Raw genomic sequence first — 18930 nt, 5'->3', positions numbered from 1 at the left:
CATTTGGAGAGCCACTGATGTGCCTAAACATTGAAACCCCCCACAAGTGACACCATTTTGGAAAGTAGACCCCCTAAGGAACTTATCTGGATGTGTGGTGAGCACTTTGACCCACCAAGGGCTTCACAGAAGTCTATAATGCAGAGCCGTAAAAATAAAACAAAATTTTTTTCCCACAAAAATTATTTTTTAGTTTTAGCCCCCAGTTTTGTATTTTTCCGAAGGTAACATGAGAAATTGGACCATAAAAGTTGTTGTCCAATTTGTCCTGAGTACGCTGATACCCATATGTGGGAGGGAACCACCGTTTGGGCGCATGGGAGGGCTCGGAAGGGAAGGAGCGCCATTTGGAATGCAGACTTAGATGTAATGGTCTGCAGGCGTCACATTAAGTTTGCAGAGCCCCTAATGTACCTAAACAGTAGAAACCCCCCACAAGTGACACCATTTTGGAAAGTAGACCCCCTAAGGAACCTATCTGGATGTGTGGTGAGCATTTTGACTCGCCAAGGTCTTCACAGAAGTTTATAATGCAGAGCCGTAAAAATAAAACAAACATTTTTTCCCACAAAAATTATTTTTTAGCCCCAGTTTTGTATTTTCCCGAGGGTAACAGGTGAAATTGGACCCCAAAAGTTGTTGTCCAATTTGTTCTGAGTACGCTGATACCCCATATGTGGGGGGAACCACTGTTTGAGCGCATGGCAGAGCTCGGAAGGGAAGGAGCATCATTTGGAATGCAGACTTAGATGGATTGGTCTGCAGGCGTCACATTGCGTTTGCAGAGCCCCTAATGTACCTAAACCGTAGAAACCCCCCACAAGTGACCCCATATTGGAAACTAGACCCCCCAAGGAACTTATGTAGATGTGTTGTGAGAACTTTGAACCCCCAAGTGTTTCACTACAGTTTATAACGCAGAGCCGAGAAAATAAAAAAATCCTTTTTTTTCCCACAAAAATTATTTTTTAGCCCCCAGTTTTGTATTTTCCCAAGGGTAACAGGAGAAATTGGACCCCAAAAGTTGTTGTCCAATTTGTCCTGAGTACGCTGATACCCCATATGTTGGGGTAAACGCCTGTTTGGGCACAAGGGAGAGCTCGGAAGGGAGGGAGCACTGTTTTACTTTTTCAACGCAGAATTGGCTGGAATTGAGATCGGATGCCATGTCGCGTTTGGAGAGCCCCTGATGTGCCTAAACAGTGGAAACCCCCCAATTATTACTGAAACCCTAATCCAAACACACCCCTAACCCTAATCCCAACGGTAACCCTAACCACACCCCTAACCCAGACACACCCCTAACCCTAATCCCAACCCTATTCCCAACCGTAAATGTAATACAAACCCTAACCCTAACTTTAGCCCCAACCCTAACCCTAACTTTAGCCCCAACCCTAACTGTAGCCTTAACCCTAGCCCTAACCCTAACCCTAGCCCTAACCCTAGCTCTAACCCTAGCCCTAATCCTAGCCCTAACCCTAGCCCTAACCCTAATGGGAAAATGGAAATAAATATATATTTTTTTTAATTTTTATTTTTCCCTAACTAAGGGGGTGATGAAGGGAGGTTTGATTTACTTTTATAGCGGGTTTTTTAGCGGCTCTGAGCAGGCACTTGGTAAGCCACCTCCCTCCCTGCAGGACCCAGATGCCGCAGCCATCTTGGATCCGGGCCTGGAGCAGGGAGGGAGGTAAGGAGACTCTCGCAGCAACACGATCACATCGCGTTGCTGTGGGGGGCTCAGGGAAGCACGCAGGGAGCCCCCTCCCTGCGCGATGCTTCCCTGCACCGCGATCATGTTTGATCGCGGTGTGCCGGGGGTTAAAGTGCCGGGGGCAGTCTGTGACCGCTCCTGGCACATTCTGCCAGATGTCAGCTGCGATAGCGCGGCCGATCGCTATGACGTACTATCCCGTCGAGGGTCAGATAGGCCCAAGGCACCTCGACGGGACAGTACGTCTAAGGTCAGAGAGGGGTTAAATGGATGAAGTTTGGGACCACCAGAAGTCTTCCTAGACCTGGCTGTCCAGCCAAACTGAGCAATCGTGGGAAAAGAGGATTGGTGAGAGAGGTAAAGAAGAACCCCAAGATCACTGTGGCTGAGCTCCAGAGATGCAGTAGGGAGATGGAAGAAAGTTCCATAAAGTCAACTATCACTGTAGCTCTCCACCAGTCGGGCCTTTATGGCAGAGTGGCCTAACGGAAGCCACTCCTCAGTGCAAGACATATGAAAGTCCGCATAGAGTTTGCTAAACAAAACACATGAAGGACTTCCAGACTATTAGAAATAAGATTCTCTGGTTTGATGAGATGAAAATAGACCTTTTTGGCGATAATTCTAAGCGGTATGTGTGGAGAAAACCAGGCACTGCTCGTCAGCTGGCCAATACAATCCCAACAGCGAAACATGGTAGTGGCAGCATCATGCTACGGGGGTGTTTTTCAGGTGCAGGACAGGATGACTTGTTGCCATTGAAGGAAACATGAATGCGGCCAAGTACAGAGATATCCTGGATGAAAACCTCTTCCAGCGTGCTCTGGACCTCAGACTTGGCCGAAGGTTCACCTTCCAACAAGACAATGACCCTAAGCACATGGCTGAAATAACGAAGGAGTGGCTTCAGAACAACTCTGTGACCATTCTTGACTGGCCCAGCCAGATCCCTGACCTAAACCCAATTGAGCATCCCCACCAACATTCACCATCCAACCTGACGTAACTGAAGAGGATCTGCAAAGAAGAATGGTAGAGGATCCCCAAATCCAGGTGTGAAAAACTCGGTGCATCATTCCCAAGAAGACTTATGGCTGTACTAGCTCAAAAGGGTGTTTCTACTCAATACTGAGCAAAGAGTCTGAATACTTAATGACCATGTGATATTTCAATTTTTCTTTTTTAATAAATCTGCAAAAATTTCTATATTTCTGTTTTTTTTCAGTCAAGATGGAGTGCAGAATGTACATTAATGAAAAAAATGAACTTTTTTGAATTTACCAAATGGCTGCAATGAAACAAAGAGTGAAAAACTTAAAGGGGTCTGAATACTTTCCGTACCCACTGTACCACAACACTATGATATGCCATGATATAATGATATTGCACAGCAGAGCTCTGTGGTATTCATTTTGGGCACTGAGGCTGGGTTTTAACTCTTGTCTTGCAATGAAGCACCATCATTTTAAAAACATGGACGTCTCAGCAGTGAGACCTACACTGATTAAATTAGGAAATGATGAAATACAGTGGATAAAAAAAGTATACACCCCGCTGTTAAAATACCAGAGTTTTTTTCATGTAAAAAAAATCATACCAATAAGAATTTTCAGAAATTTTTCTACCTTTAAAGTCAGACATAATCTGTACAATTCAATAAAAAAATTAACTGAAATCTTTTCAAGTGGAAAAAGTAAAAAGTAGTAATGTAAGGTGGTTGCTTAAATATGCACACCTTTGAACTAATAGCTTATTGAAGTACCCCTTGCATTTATGACAGCTTTCAGTCTTTTTGGGTAGGACTCTATCAGCATGGCACATCTAGAATTGGCAATCTTTGCCAACTCTTTCTTGCAGTTTCACTCCTAATGTGGCAGATTGTGTGTACAGTGCCCTCTTCATATATAATCACAAATTTTCAATTGGATTCAGGACTGGCTCAGGCTGGGACATTCCAAAATCTTGATCTCCTGGAAAATCATTATTTTATTGATTTGGAGGTATGTATAGGGTTGTTGTCAATCTGATAGGTGAAGTTCCTCTTCATTGTCTCTATAGTAGAGGCCTGAAAGTTTTGCTGAAAAATTGACAGGTATTTGAAATTGTTCTTAATTCCTTCCATTTTGACTAAAACCCCAGTTCCAGCTGCCGACAAAATCCTCAGAGTATAATGCTGCCTCCACCATGCTTCACTGAGGGATATTTAGGGGTAGTTCGTAAAGATGAGCTAATTTTTCCGAAAAACTATAGCCAAACAAATTCAGCATGAATATGGCACATTTAGTTTTGTGATCGGAAACACGAGCAAAATTTTATAAAAGCAGAAAAAAATCGGTAACTACTATGGGTCAATTGATGCCACTTTTCCTGCTGTCTACTCCTAATTTTTGGAAATGTTTGGACTCCAAATTGGGTCGCCTTCAAGTGTGTTGCCTGAATTTGGCAGGGATCTCAGAGCACCAAGCCTACACCTGTCACTCATCAACCTGTTACTGATCAATGTTTAAGTTATAAATGATGGTCCAAGCCTTGTCCCATGAATCCATGCTGCTCAATTATACCATTTGTACTCTGGATTAATTGATGCCACTTTTTCTGGTGTCTGCCCCTGTTTTGGCAGCTTTTTGGGCCCACTGTAGGTATTGTTTTGTATTCAGTTTTGCGTCCAATTGAATTCAATTGGATTCGGATATGTTCAATGAACTGTTTGGCGAACCTCGGGAAGCTCGCCAATACGAACTGAGCCTTGAAAGGTTTAGATAGCTTTATATATTACCTACAGTGGTGTTCAAAAGTCCCGCATAGGATAAATTGATTGATTTTTCAAGTTTTAAACGTTTTCTGTCGAATATCTTTGATGCTAATATGACATATTATATATGGTTTTGTTCAGAATACAATTTTGCATTCTCTCCCTGTAATATTTTTAGCTTTTGAAGCAGTTTTGCCTGAAATTATTGCAACAATATGGGAATTGAAAGCAGAACTAAATATTGTACAGCTTCAGATCCAAAATTAGCCAATCACAGATGAGGTTCTTGTGACCAATCATAACCTGGATATGGCAGCCAATAACATTGCACTACATTGCATTACATCTGCTGCTTTGTTTGTTTGTTTTATCTGTTGTTCTATCTAGTGAATCATACTGTAGAGTTTTATGATGGGAGCCTTCAGATTTTTGTCAGCGGAGGATCGTGTGCGAGTTGTGGTGATACATGAAGAGGGTTATACTGGCCCACAGATCGCAAGGAAGGTCGGCTGTAATCAGAGTACAGTCGTAAGAATTTTGCAGAAACATAAGCAGCTTGGAATTACCCAGGACAGGCCAAGATCTGGTCGGCCCAGAAAGTCAACTAAAAGGGAGGATAGAGTACTGATAAGAACATCCCTTGCCAATCGAAAGCTCACCTCTCCTCAGCTTCTGCGAGAATGGCAAGATAAGTGCAATATTGAGGTAGCAACATCAACTGTTAGGAAGAGATGTTTGGAAGCAGGATTGAGAGGGTGCAAGGCCCGAAAGAAGCCATTGATGACAGCCATACAAAGACAAAGGCGAAAACTGTGGGCATTGAAATGTTTAAAATGGAGGAAGGAGGAGTGGGAAAAAGTGCTATTTAGTGATGAAAGCACTTTTTGCATTTTAGGAAATGATGGCAAGTCTTATGTGAGAAGGTTCCCACATGAAGAGTACAAGCCAGAGTGTTTGAGCTTCTCTGTGAAACATCTGATGAAAGTAATGGTCTGAGGCTGTATGGCAGCCAATGGTGTTGTAAGGCTTCATATTGTGGAGGGTATGGTTAATGCAAAAAAATACATAGACATCTGTTGTGAATTCTGTTGTCGGGCTCCCTCCTGTGGTCATGAATGGTACTTCAGCTGGTTCTGTCCATGGACTTCCTCTGGTGGGTGTTTCTGAGTTTCACAGGTGACGAGGTTAATTCGTTAGCTGCTGCTCTATTTAACTCCACTTAGATCTTTGCTCCATGCCACCTGTCAATGTTCCAGTATTGGTCTAGTTCACTCCTGGATCGTTCTTGTGACCTGTCTTCCCATCAGAAGCTAAGTTCCAGCTTGTATTTCTTGGGTTTTCTATTTTTCTGTCCAGCTTGCTATTTAATTTGTTGTCTTGCTTGCTGGAAGCTCTGGGACGCAGAGGGAGCGCCTCCGCACCGTGACTCGGTGCGGAGGGTCTTTTTGCGCCCTCTGCGTGGTCTTTTTGTAGGTTTTTGTGCTGACCGCAAAGTAACCTTTCCTATCCTCGGTCTGTTCAGTAAGTCGGGCCTCACTTTGCTAAATCTATTTCATCTCTGTGTTTGTATTTTCATCTTTACTCATCGTCATTATATGTGGGGGGCTGCCTTTTCCTTTGGGGAATTTCTCTGAGGCAAGGTAGGCTTTATTTTTCTATCTTCAGGGCTAGCTAGTTTCTTAGGCTGTGCCGAGTTGCATAGGCGCAATCCACGGGTATTTCTAGTGTGTTTGATAGGTTTAGGGATTGCAGTCAGCAGAGTTCCCACGTCCCAGAGCTCGTCCTTATTATCGGTAACTATCAGGTCATTCCGTGTGCTCTTAACCACCAGGTCCATTATTGTCCTGACCACCAGGTCATAACAGACATCCTTAAAGGGAACCTGTCACCCCCAAAATCGATGGTGAGGTAAGCCCACCGTCATCAGGGGCTTATCTACAGCATTCTGTAATGCTGTAGATAAGCCCCTGATGTAACCTGAAAGAGGAGAAAAAGAGGTTAGATTATACTCACCCAGGGGCGGTCCCGCTGCGGTCTGGTCAAATGGGTGTCTCAGGTCCGCTCAGGCGCCTCCCATCTTCATTCCATGACGTCCTCTTCTGGTCTTCACGCCGTGGTTCCAGCGCAGGCGTACTTTGTCTGCCCTGTTGAGGAAAGGTCAGAGAGTCCCCACGCCTGCGCACTGCAGTACTTTGCTCTGCCCTCAACAGGGCAGACAAAGTACACCTGCGCTGCAGCCGCGGCGTGAAGACCTGAAGAGGACGTCATGGAATGAAGATGGGAGGCGCCGGAGCGGACCTGAGACTCCCATTTGACTAGACCGCAGCGGGACCGCCCGTGGGTGAGTGTAATCTAACCTCTTTTTCTCCTCTTTCAGGTAACATCGGCGGCTCATCTACAGCATTACAGAATGCTGTAGATAAGCCCCTGATGATGGTGAGCTTACCTCACCATCGATTTTGGGGGTGACAGGTTCCCTTTAATAAGAAAATGCTGCCTTCTGCTCAACACTCTGAATTAAATATAAAATAATAAATCTTAAAAAGTAAAATTTAAGTCTGTGTGAACTTGCATTGGAAGTTAATGAACTTAGAAACCTGTTCACCATTCTACACACTGTACTGGTGTAGGTATGGTTATGCTGTAAAAAAAAATTATAAAAAATGCGCATACCATAACAATTTATACACTTGGGACATTCAAAAATGAGTATGGCATACAATGAGCGATTACAAAACCATATACCGTATTTTCCGGCGTATAAGACGACTTTTTAACCCCTGAAAATCTTCTTAAAAGTCGGGGGTCGTCTTATACGCCAGGTGCAGACACCAATGTGTATATGGTGGGTGGGGGGGGAGTGGTCCCGATGATGAAGAGGGGACATCTCACAGGAAAGTAATCGTCAGAGCGTCAGGGAACTGTGCTGTGGGGCGGCATATCTTCGTGAAGAGTCTGGGCTCCTCCGGGATTTCCCAATTCCTCAAAGCCCGGAGGCACCGGCAACTCCATTGTTGCGATGCGGTGGCCTCCAGGAAAATGGCCGCTGGGGGCGGCACATGCTCAGATTCAGATCTCATCCCGAGATCTCGGGAGACGAGATCTGAATCTGAGCATGCGCCGCCCCCAGCGGCCATTTTCCCGGAGGCCACTGGATCGCAGCAATGGAGCTGCCAGTGCCTCCGCCGGGCTTTGAGGAAATGCCGGAGGAGCCCCGACGTTGCACGAAGATATGCATCCCCAAAGCACAGAGCCCTGACGCTGCACGAAGAGGAGCTGCCGCTGCACAGCACCCACGCGGCACAAAGAGGAGCAGCCGCTGCCGCTCCCCAGCACAGAGACCCCACGCTGCAGCTACAATGAGGTAATGGGGGATACTCCACTCACACTTTCCTGTGAGACGCCCCCTCTTCGTCATCGGGATCACTCTCCCCCCAAAAGGCACATTAGTCACCGGCCCTATAAGACGACACATGGCATATAAGAAGACCCCCGACTTTTAAGAAGATTTTATATTTTAACTGGAAAAGTTGGGGGGTTGTCTTATACGCCCAGTCGTCTTATACGCCGGAAAATATGGTATGTTCCACCAGTTTCACTGTAGAGATGCAGAAGTATGAAACATATAGTTTTCTTCACACCTATGCAGGACTTTTGAACACCATTGCCTACCTTTACTTAATTATTAATCATATATCTTTATATCCCTTGTCCCTGATTTTGGCACCTAACAGAGTGTAACACAATATAGATATAATTCTATTTAAATTTGGAGTTAATACCTTACATTTTCTTGATTTTGTTTGGTTTGTTTTTTCTTTTCCTTTGATATTTTTATTTACACTTATGCAACCACATTATTATGGTTTTGTGATATTTATTTTTCCACCTAAAATGACTTCAGTTTCTTTTTCAATTGAGTTAGTACAGAATATGGCTGGGTGACGTTAAAGGTAAAAAAAAATCTCAAATAAGTATTTTTGGTATTTTTTACATGAAAAAACAGTCATGTTAACCAAAGTGCGCACCTTTATTATATTCACTGTATCCTTATGTTTGGCATCTAAACATCAAATGTGTTTATTAACTAACTAATTTAATTGTTGCACAATTTTTTCCAAAAAATCACATTAGAAAAGCAGATGTACAGCATTGTTAAAACTATTGTGTCATTTTATGTCAATGTTAAGACATGTAATTGATACCTGCTATTTTAAACCATCATAAACCAATGATATCATACCTTCCTATAAAACTAATGAAAAATATGCCACCATAATTTTTTCACTAAATCTCTGCATATTGACACCTTTCCTTATTCAGCAATTTCAGAGGAACGATTACTTTGTACACGTACTTTGGTGGTCACATTTAGGCAAAGTTTGCTTCTTCCTGTAAATTTTATGACTTCTCAAATACAAACTCACCGAGTAATCTACAGTGTAGAAATGCCAGGGCATGACCTGTCTAGTTAAAAGTCAACAATAGTTACATCATCAGACTACCGCACACAAAGCCTTTGCATAATTATTGGTCTCTTACCTTATTCTCGGAAGTCAACCTTGTAATTTCTTGTCTGAGGATGTCATTCGTTTCTCTCTCTTCCTTCACTGATCTTTGTACATTTCTGATGTCATCACTGAAATGATCTACTTTGAAATTTAGCACCTCAATTTCTTTTTCATAAGCTTCCTTCTGGGTCTGAAAGTGGGTTTCTAGTATTCTATAAAAAAAACAGCAATGTATTGGCGGGGTTTCAGCAGGGCAAGGAAAATGTTAAAACATAACTTATAGTTACCCTAACAGGTATGGCCAAAATGTAAATATGGACAGACAAAACAGTAAATACATAAAGTGCTAGTGCTCAAATTCACCAGTATTCATAATAAAAGATTGGTTTGGTCTTACCAGAATCGTTTCTCACTTCTCCTCTCGGTCATAAATTCACCATGTTGAGGTAAGAAGAAAGAGGGGGTTATGGCAGTGGGGGAGAAAAGAAAAGGTTGTTCTGATCCTTTAATACTCCATGTCGTGCCCCAGTGTTGCTCCTGCCCTATGGCAGGCTTCACACTAGCATTCGGCAGGGCTGCAGACGGGCAGCCTTCTTCCTCCGTGAAGCCCGCCCAATGCCGCGCCTCTTCCTTCAGCTCCGCCTACGTCTTATTGTGCTCTGCGTACCCTATCTTTAACATTGGCTACGCAGGCCATGCGGATGTATGCGGATGCCTCTGCATGCGTCGTCTTGACGCTGCGCTGACCTGCGTCAACATGTTAGGATTTTGTTGTGGTTGGCGCAGCTTCAAAAGAACGCATGCGGAGGCATCCGCATGGCCTTCGTACCCCATGTTAAAGATAGGGTACGCAGAACGCATGCAGACGTAGGCGGAGCTGAAGGAAGAGGCACCGCATTGGGCGGGGCTTCATGGAGGAAGAAAGCAGCCATCCGCAGCCCTGCCGAACGCTAGTGTGAAGCTAGCCTAACAAGGGCAGTACCCAAGTATCGATCTATTCAGAAATTACCCATAGTGGTTGTGTAGCCTCCCAATGCCTTTCCCCCTCCGTTTGGTGGCTTCATCGAAGGGGGTAATATGGACCTCAATTTTTGCAATAGCACTTTATACATTTACTGTTTTGTCTGTCCATATGTACATTTTGGCCATTAACCTTTTAGGGTAACTATTAATAGTTATGTTTTAACATTTTGCTTGCCCTGCTGAAACCTCATTGTATATTTTTGTAAGGTTTTTTGTGATCAGTCACATCTACTGCATTTTTGTGACATTTAGCAATGGATTGGAAAAATGACTGTATATATTGATTCTGAATTCTATCATTCCTTAAAGGGAACCTGTCAGCAGACTTGTGCTGCTTGAACTACAGGCAGCAAGAAACAGGGACAGGCTTCTTGCTCAGAAACAGCTTGGTTTTACTCAGAAATGTTTACAGAAAATCAGGAACAGAGAAAATTGTCAACAGGGAGGCTCCCTGCTGTTTTTTCTATGCATGGATCTGGTTGATTGACATGTACCTCACTATTTGTGTATAAGTATATGAAAAATTGTAGGTAAAAACTGACAGACTAGCAAATGAATATATTTTTTTCTAACATACTTTTTGTTAAGCATACTGACTTCAATCCACTCTTAGCTTAGGTGATGACACTACAATAAATGGGTGACACTATCTGGGGTTCATGTTGAGCTAACCCTTAGTTGTTGGGAAAGACTGCACTAGTCTAAACAAATGAAAAGCAAGTCTTTTTTTTGTAAAAATGTATAGGAGGATTCTTTTGAATATTTTCTGAGCGCTTTTTCAGAACAGACCAAACCTGTCGAGAAAAAATTATGGAGTACATATAAGTAAGACCATAGTTACCAGGAAGAAGTATTCCAAAATATCCTACCTAGTTGCTTTTTTTAAGCCTTCATAAGCAAACCAAAGTTCTCCGTCTTCATTTATGTTCCCCAAATCTTCTTGAGCAAGTCTAAAAGAAAGCAGGTGGTAACAGAATACACATCATTATCTGTACATTTAAAGAAAGCTGATTTAATCAGAAATTGTAGTGAAAGTTCGATTTTAATGAGAATATTAACATAAAATTCTTCTACTTTTAACCCCTTAATCCCATATGATGTACTATCCCGTCAAGGTGACCTGGGACTTAATTCCCAGGGACGGAATAGTACATCATAGCGATCGGCCGCGCTCTCAGGGGGAGCGCGGCAGATCGCGGCCGGGAGTCAACTGACTATTGCAGCTGACATCTGGCCCGCCCCCGGCACATTAACCCCGGCACACTGCGATCAAACATGATCGCAGTGTTCCGGGGGCATGGGGAAGCATCGCGCAGGGAGGGGGCTCCCTGCGGGCTTCCCTGAGATGTGCTCACACCTTGTACCGAGCGTCTCCTCCCTGCAGGCCCCAGATCAAAAATGGCCGCGGGGCTGCATCTGGGTCCTGCAGGGAGGTGGCTTACCAAGCGCCTGCTCAGAGCAAGCGCTGTTAAGACTGCAGCCCTGCATGTCAGATCGCTGATCTGACACAGTGCTGTGCAAAGTGTCAGATCAGCGATCTGACCTTATAACATGATGCGCCCCCCCTGGGGCAATGTTATAAAGTAAAAAAAAAATATTCAGATGTGTAAAAAGAAAAAAAATTCCTTACTAAAGAAAAAAAAATATTGTTCCCATAAATACATTCCTTTATCTAAAAACAAAACAAAAAACAAAACAATAAAAGTACACATATTTAGTATCGCCACGTCCGTAACAACCCGACCTATAAAACTGTCCCACTAGTTAACCCCTTCAGTGAACACCGTATTAAAAAAAAAAACGAGGCAAAAAACAACGCTTTATTATCATACCGCCAAACAAAAAGTGGAATAGCACGCGATCAAAAAGACGGATATAAATAACCATGGTACCGCTGAAAACGTCATCTTCTCCAGTAAAAAACGAGCCACCATACAGCATCATAAGCGAAAAAATAAAAAAGTTATAGTCCTCAGAATAAAGCGATGCAAAAATAATTATTTTTTCTATAAAATAGTTTTTATCGTATAAAAGTGCCAAAACATAAAAAAATGATATGAATGAGGTATCGCTGTAATCGTACGGACCCGAAAAGACCCCCCTCCAAAAGAAATTCATGAATAGCTGGTTTTTGGTCATACTGCCTCACAAAAATCGGAATAAAAAGTGATCAAAAAATGTCACGTGCCGGAAAATGGTACCAATAAAAACGTCAACTCGTCCCGCAAAATAACAAGATCTCACATGACTCTGTGGACCAAATATGGAAAAATTATGGCTCTCAAATTGTGGTAACGCAAAAAAATATTTTTTGCAATAAAAAGCGTCTTTTAATGTATGACAGCTGCCAAAAAAATCTGCTAAAAACCCACTATAAAAGTAAATCAAACCCCCCTTCACGACCCCCTTAGGGAAAAAAAAAATAAATTTTTTCCATTTTCCCATTAGGGTTAGGGTTTGGGCTAGGGTTGGGGGCTAGGGTTTGGATTACATTTACGGTTGGGATTAGGGTTAGGGGTGTGTCAGGGTTAGGGGTGTGGTTAGGGTTATGGTTGGGATTAGGGTTAGGGGTGTGTTGGAGTTAGGGTTGGGGTTAGGGGTGTGGTTGGAATTAGGGTTTCAGTTAGAATTGGGGGTTTCCACTGTTTAGGCACATTAGGGCTCCCCAAACGTGACATGGCATCCGATCTCAATTCCAGCCAATTCTGCATTGAAAAAGTAAAACAGTGCTCCTTCGCTTCCGAGCTCTCCCGTGCGCCCAAACAGGGGTTTACCCCAACATATGGGGTATCAGCATACTCCGGACAAATTGGACAACTTCTGAGGTCCAGTTTCTCTTGTTACCCTTGGGAAAATAAAAATTTGGGGGGCCAAAAAAACATTTTTGTGGGAAAAAAATGATTTTTTATTTTCACGACTCTGCGTTATAAACTGTAGTGAAATATTTGGGGGTTCAAAGTTCTCACAACACATCTAGATAAGTTCCTTGGGGGTCTAGTTTCCAATATGGGGTCACTTGTGGGGGGTTTCTACTGTTTAGGTACATCAGGGGCTATACAAAGGCAACGTGACGCCTGCAGACCAATCCATCTAAGTCTGCATTCCAAATGGCGCTCCTTCCCTTCCGAGCTCTGCCATGCACCCAAACGGTGGTTACTCCCCACATATGGGGTATCGGCGTACTCAGGACAAATTGCACAACAACTTTTAGGGTCCAATTTCTCCTGTTACCCTTGGGAAAATACAAAACTGGGGGCTTAAAAATAATTTTTGCGGAAAGAAAAAGAATTATTATTTTCATGGCTCTGTGTTATAAACTGTAGTGAAAGACTTGGGGGTTCAAAGCTCTCACAACACATCTATATAAGATCGTTAGGGTGTCTGCTTTCTAAAATGGTGTCACTTGTGGGGGGTTTCAATGTTTAGGCACATCAGGGGCTCTCCAAAACGCAACATGGAGTCCCATTTCAATTCCAGCCAATTTTGCATTGAAAAGTCAAACGGCGCTCCTTCCCTTCCGAGCTCTGCCATGCACCCGAACAGTGGTTTACCCCCACATATGGGGTATCAGCGTACTCAGGACAAATTGCACAACAACGTTTGGGGTACAATTTCTTCTGGTACCCTTGGGAAAATAAAAAATTTGGGACGAAAAGTTCATTTTTGTGAAAAAATATTATTTTTTATTTTTACGGCTCTACATTGTAAACTTCCGTGAAGCACTTGATGGGTCAAAGTGCTCACCACACATCAAGATAAGTTCCTTAGGGGGTCTAGTTTCCAAAATGGTGTCACTTGTGGGGGGTTTCAATGTTTAGGCACATCAAGGGTTCCCCAACGCAACATGGCATCCCATCTCAATTCCAGCCAATTTTGCATTGAAAAGTCAAGCGGCACTCCTTCCCTTCCGAGCTCTGCCATGCACCCAAACAGTAATTTACTCCCACATATGGGGTATAAGTGTACTCAGGACAAATTGCACAACAATGTTTGGGGTACAATTTCTTTTGGTACCCTTGGGAAAATACAAAAACTGGGGCGAAAAATTCATTTTTGTGAAAAAATATTATTTTTTATTTTTACGGCTCTACATTGTAAACTTCTGTGAAGCACTTGATGGGTCAAAGTGCTCACGACACATCTAGATAAGTTCCTTAGGGGGTCTACTTTCCAAAATGGTGTCAATTGTGGGGGGTTTCAATGTTTAGGCACATTAGTGACTCTCCAAACGTAACATGGTGTCCCATCTCAATTCCAGCCAATTTTGCATTGAAAAGTTAAATGGCGCTCCTTCCCTTCCGAGCTCTCCCATGCACCCAAACAGTGGTTTACCGCCACATATGGGGTATCGGCGTACTCAGGAGAAATTGTACAACAATTTTTGGGGTCCATTTTCTCCTGTTACCCTTGGTAAAATTAAACAAATTGGAGCTGAAGTAAATTTTTTGTGAAAAAAAGTGAAATGTTCATTTTTATTTAAATATTCCAAAAATTCCTGTGAAACACCTGAAGGGTTAATAAACTTCTTGAATGTGGTTTTGAGCACCTTGAGGGGTGCAGTTTTTAGAATGGTGTCACACTTGGTTATTTTCTATCATATAGACTCCTCAAAATGACTTCAAATGTGATGTGGTGAGAAATTGCTGGTCAACTTTTAATCCTTATAACTCCCTAATAAAAATAAAATTTGGTTTCCAAAACTGTGCTGATGTAAAGTAGACATATTGGAAATGTTACTTATTAAGTATTTTGTGTGACATATCTCTGTGACTTAAGGGCATAAAAATTCAAATTTGGAAAATTGCAAAATTTTCAAGATTTTTCGCCAAATTTCCATTTTTTTCACAAATAAACGCAGGTAATATCGAAGAAATTTTACCACTATCATGAAGTACAATATGTCTCGAGAAAACAATGTCAGAATCACCGGGATCTGTTGAAGCGTTCCAGAGTTATAACCTCATAAAGGGACAGTGGTCAGAATTGTAAAAACAGGGATTTTTGTGTTACTCACCGTAAAATCCTTTTCTCCGAGTCGTTCATTGGGGGACACAGGACTGTGGGTGTATGCTACTGCCGCCAGGAGGCTGACACTAAGTAGGTATAAGAAAAAAAAAAAGTTAGCTCCTCCTCCATAGTATACACCTTGCCACTGGCCCTGACAGCTCCAGTTTGGTGCACAAGCAGTAGGAGATAGAGAAAACAAAACAGCATTAGAGCAAAGACATGTCTAGAATAATACTACAGTCTGAACAACCCCATAGACAAATAAAATGAATAGGGAGGGAGCTGTGTCCCCCAATGAACGACTCGGAGAAAAGGATTTTACGGTGAGTAACACAAAAATCCCTGTTTCTCCATCGTCTCATTGGGGGACACAGGACTGTGGGATGTCCCAAAGCAGTCCCAGGGTGGGACGAAGACTCACTGGAAGAAAACCCCTAGGCACTTACCGCCTATAGGTGTGATACCGCAGCCTGAAGAATTTTCCTTCCCAAACTTGCATCAGCAGAGGCCTGAGTGTGGATATTATAATGTTTAGAGAAAGTGTGCAGGCTGGACCAAGTGGCCGCTTTGCAAACCTGCTCTGCTGAAGCTTGGTGCCGAAGCGCCCAGGAAGCCCCTACCGCCCGAGTAGAGTGTGCCCTGATCCCAGCCGGGATGGCTGCACCCTTGATACGGTAGGCCTCCTGAATAGTGGTTCTTATCCATCTGGCTAAGGTCGATCTAGAGGCTGCGAGTCCCTTTTTATGACCCGCAGGAAGAACGAACAGAACATCCGTCTTTCGAAAAGAAGCGGTCCGGGAAACGTATCTTCTCAGAGCTCTAATCTAGAGTATGGAGAGCTTTTTCCACCCGGTGTGTAGGCGCAGGACAAAAAGAAGGCAAGACAATGTCCTCATTAATGTGGAATGAGGAGACTACTTTTGGCAGAAAGGAAGGTGCTGGTCTCAGCACCACCTTATCCTGATGAAATTGTAGAAACGGCGCCTGACAGGACAAGGCCGCTAATTCCGATACCCGCCTAATGGATGTTATAGCTACCAGAAACAAAACCTTCCAAGAAAGGTACCTTAAAGGAACATCTTGGAGGGGTTCAAATGGAGGTTCCTGAAGAGCACTCAAGACCAAATTAAGGTCCCAAGCTTCTATCGGAGCTTTGTAAGGAGGGACTATATGAGAGACTCCCTGCAAAAAAGTTTTTACTTGCAGATTGGTAGCGATCCTGCGCTGGAAAAGAACCGATAAGGCGGATATTTGCCTCCTAAGGGTACTTGGAGCGAGACCTGAGTCTAGACCAGATTGGAGAAAAGCTAGGACATTAGGAATGGAAAACCGAAGAGGAGGAAGACCCTTCTTCCTGCACCATGAGAGAAAGACTTTCCAGGTGTGGTGGTAAATGCGTGCTGAAGCTGTCTTTCGAGCATTAACCATAGTTGAGGCTACTTTCTGAGAAAAGCCGGCCTGGGTCAGAATCCAAGATTCAACGGCCAAGCCGTCAAACGCAGGGCCTCTAAGTTCTGGTGGAATATCGGCCCCTGCGACAGAAGATCTGGCTGCATTGGTAGCTGCCAAGGAACCCCGAAGATCAGCTGAACTAGGTCTGCGTACCATGACCTCCGAGGCCAATCTGGGGCGACTAGAATTGCCGGAACTCCCTCTAACTTGATCTTCCTGACGACCTTTGGAAGCAGCGCCAGAGGGGGAAACAGATATGGAAGACGAAATTGGTTCCAAGATAGGACTAGTGCGTCTACGGCAATTGCTCCTGGATCTCGAAATCGTGCAACGAACCTTGGTACTTTGGTATTCGACCCGGTGGCCATCAGATCCACGTCCGGGATTCCCCAGCGTAGACATATCTGCCGAAAAACATCGGGGTGAAGAGACCATTCCCCGGGCGCAAGACACTGTCGGCTCAGAAAGTCCGCTGCCCAGTTCTCCTTGCCTGAGATGTAAACTGCCGAGATCACAGAGTGATTGTTCTCGGCCCAGCGGAGGACTTGTCCTACCTCGCGCATGGCTGATCTGCTGCGAGTGCCCCCTTGATGATTTACGTAGGCCACGGCCGTGGCATTGTCCGATTGGGTCCGCACCGGGCGACCCGCCAGAAGATTGTGAAAGTGCTGCAAGGCCAGCCAAATTGCCCTTATCTCCAACAGATTGATTGGAAGGGTTGATTCCCTTGGGGACCAACGACCCTGAGCCATGTGCTGGAGAAACACTGCTCCCCAACCGAGAAGGCTGGCGTCCGTAGTGACTACCAGCCAATGAACTGGAGGAAAGGCTTTCCCCTGAAGTAGGGATGAACTCCTCATCCACCATATCAGGGATTGCCTGACCCCAGGAGACGACACCTGAGGTTGAGAGACAAAGGACTCCTGTCCCAGGCTGACAGAAGTGCCTGTTGGAGTGGACGAAGATGGAATTGGGCGAATGGAACCGCTTCTATAGCTGCTACCATCCTGCCCAAGACCTTCATGCAGAACCGGATTGAATGGAAACTCGGCTGCCGAAGAATTTTTACCTCCTGCCGGAGACAAAGCACCTTGTCCTGGGGTAAAATAGTTAGCCCCCGAGAGGTGTCGAAGATCATCCCTAAAAAAGAGATCTTCCGAGATGGTACTAGAGATGACTTCTTTAAATTGACCAGCCACCCTAGACGAGCTAGGGTGTCCAAAGAGATGATGACGTTGTCCTTGCATGCCTGAAAAGTTGGTCCTTTGACTAAGAGATCGTCTAAGTAAGGCAGAATGACTATGCCTCGAGAGTGCAGGATTGACACCACTGTTGCCATCACCTTCGTGAACACCCTGGGAGCAGTGGCGAGCCCGAAAGGTAATGCAGTGAATTGGAAGTGTCGCTCGCCTATGGAAAACCGTAGAAATTTTTGATGAGGAGGAAATATAGGAACGTGCAGATAGGCGTCTTGAATATCTATGGAAGCCAGGAATTCTCCCCTTTCCATAGCTGCAATGACCGAGCGGAGAGATTCCATACGGAAGCGACGAGTGCTGATGAATTTGTTTAGACACTTTAGGTCCAGAATGGGTCTCACGGTCCCATTCTTTTTGGGAACCGTAAACAGATTTGAATAAAACCCTTTGAACCTTTCTTCTTTTGGAACAGGGACAATGACCCCGTTGGACTGAAGCGACTCGACTGCCCTGAATAAAGCTCTTAGACGGGTTTTTGACCTGAGAAGACTGGATGGAAAAAACCGGCCTGGAGGGAGATAGGAAAACTCTATTTTGTACCCTGAAACCACCAGGTCTCTTACCCATCTGTCTTGAACAACTGACAGCCAGGACTGATGGAACAGTAGTAGGCGACCGCCTACCCTGTTGAAAGCGACGAGAGGCTGCCTCCAGTCATTTAGCCGAAGATCGAGGATATCTAGATCCCCTAGATCTTGATGGTTGATACCGCATTCTTGCCAATGGATTGGCCCTATAGGAGACCTGGTGCTCCCTGTCTTGGACAGGCCGACCTGGGGGACCTGCGCTTGGTGCCGCAGACCACCGGGAGTTACGAAAGGATTTAAATCTTGCTTGAAATTGGCGACGAAAAGGTTGCTTAACCTTTTGTTGAGGAAGGAAATTACTTTTACCTCCCGTGGTATCAGATATAAGCTGATCCAGTCTTTCGCCAAAAAGACGGACACCTTGATAAGGAAGGGATGTAAGGGACTTTTTTGAAGTAGAGTCCGCCCGCCAATTTCTTAGCCATAGGGCCCTTCTGATAGCAATAGCATTTGCCGCAGCCAATGCTGAACAATTTGCCGCATCCAAGGATGCATTAATCAGATAATTTCCTGCTAAAGATATCTGATTTGACATCTCTATCACCTCTACAGGAAACCCCTTATCCTGAAGAGCCTTAGTTACGGACTCTGTCCAAGCTATCATAGCTTTGGCAACCCATGT

At 44.2% G+C, this 18930-nt stretch overlaps 1 protein-coding gene across 1 annotated transcript in view; it reads right to left on the bottom strand.

Annotated features, from left to right (window-relative positions):
- MYO5C (myosin VC) overlaps window positions 1-18930 on the bottom strand; it is a 337314-nt gene that overhangs the window by 63075 nt on the left and 255309 nt on the right. Inside the window, exons 28-29 of the mRNA XM_069765981.1 lie at window positions 10873-10953; window positions 9012-9192 (exon numbers count right to left, since the gene is read on the bottom strand). Coding sequence (XP_069622082.1) covers window positions 9012-9192; window positions 10873-10953 — 262 coding nt within the window. The remainder of the gene's footprint in view (window positions 1-9011; window positions 9193-10872; window positions 10954-18930) is intronic.

This window comes from Ranitomeya imitator, chromosome 4 (assembly GCF_032444005.1).
Source record: "Ranitomeya imitator isolate aRanImi1 chromosome 4, aRanImi1.pri, whole genome shotgun sequence".
Lineage (NCBI taxonomy): Eukaryota > Metazoa > Chordata > Amphibia > Anura > Dendrobatidae > Ranitomeya > Ranitomeya imitator.
The sequence above is the reverse complement of the archived record's forward strand: the minus strand, read 5'-3'. Positions and strand labels throughout refer to the sequence as shown.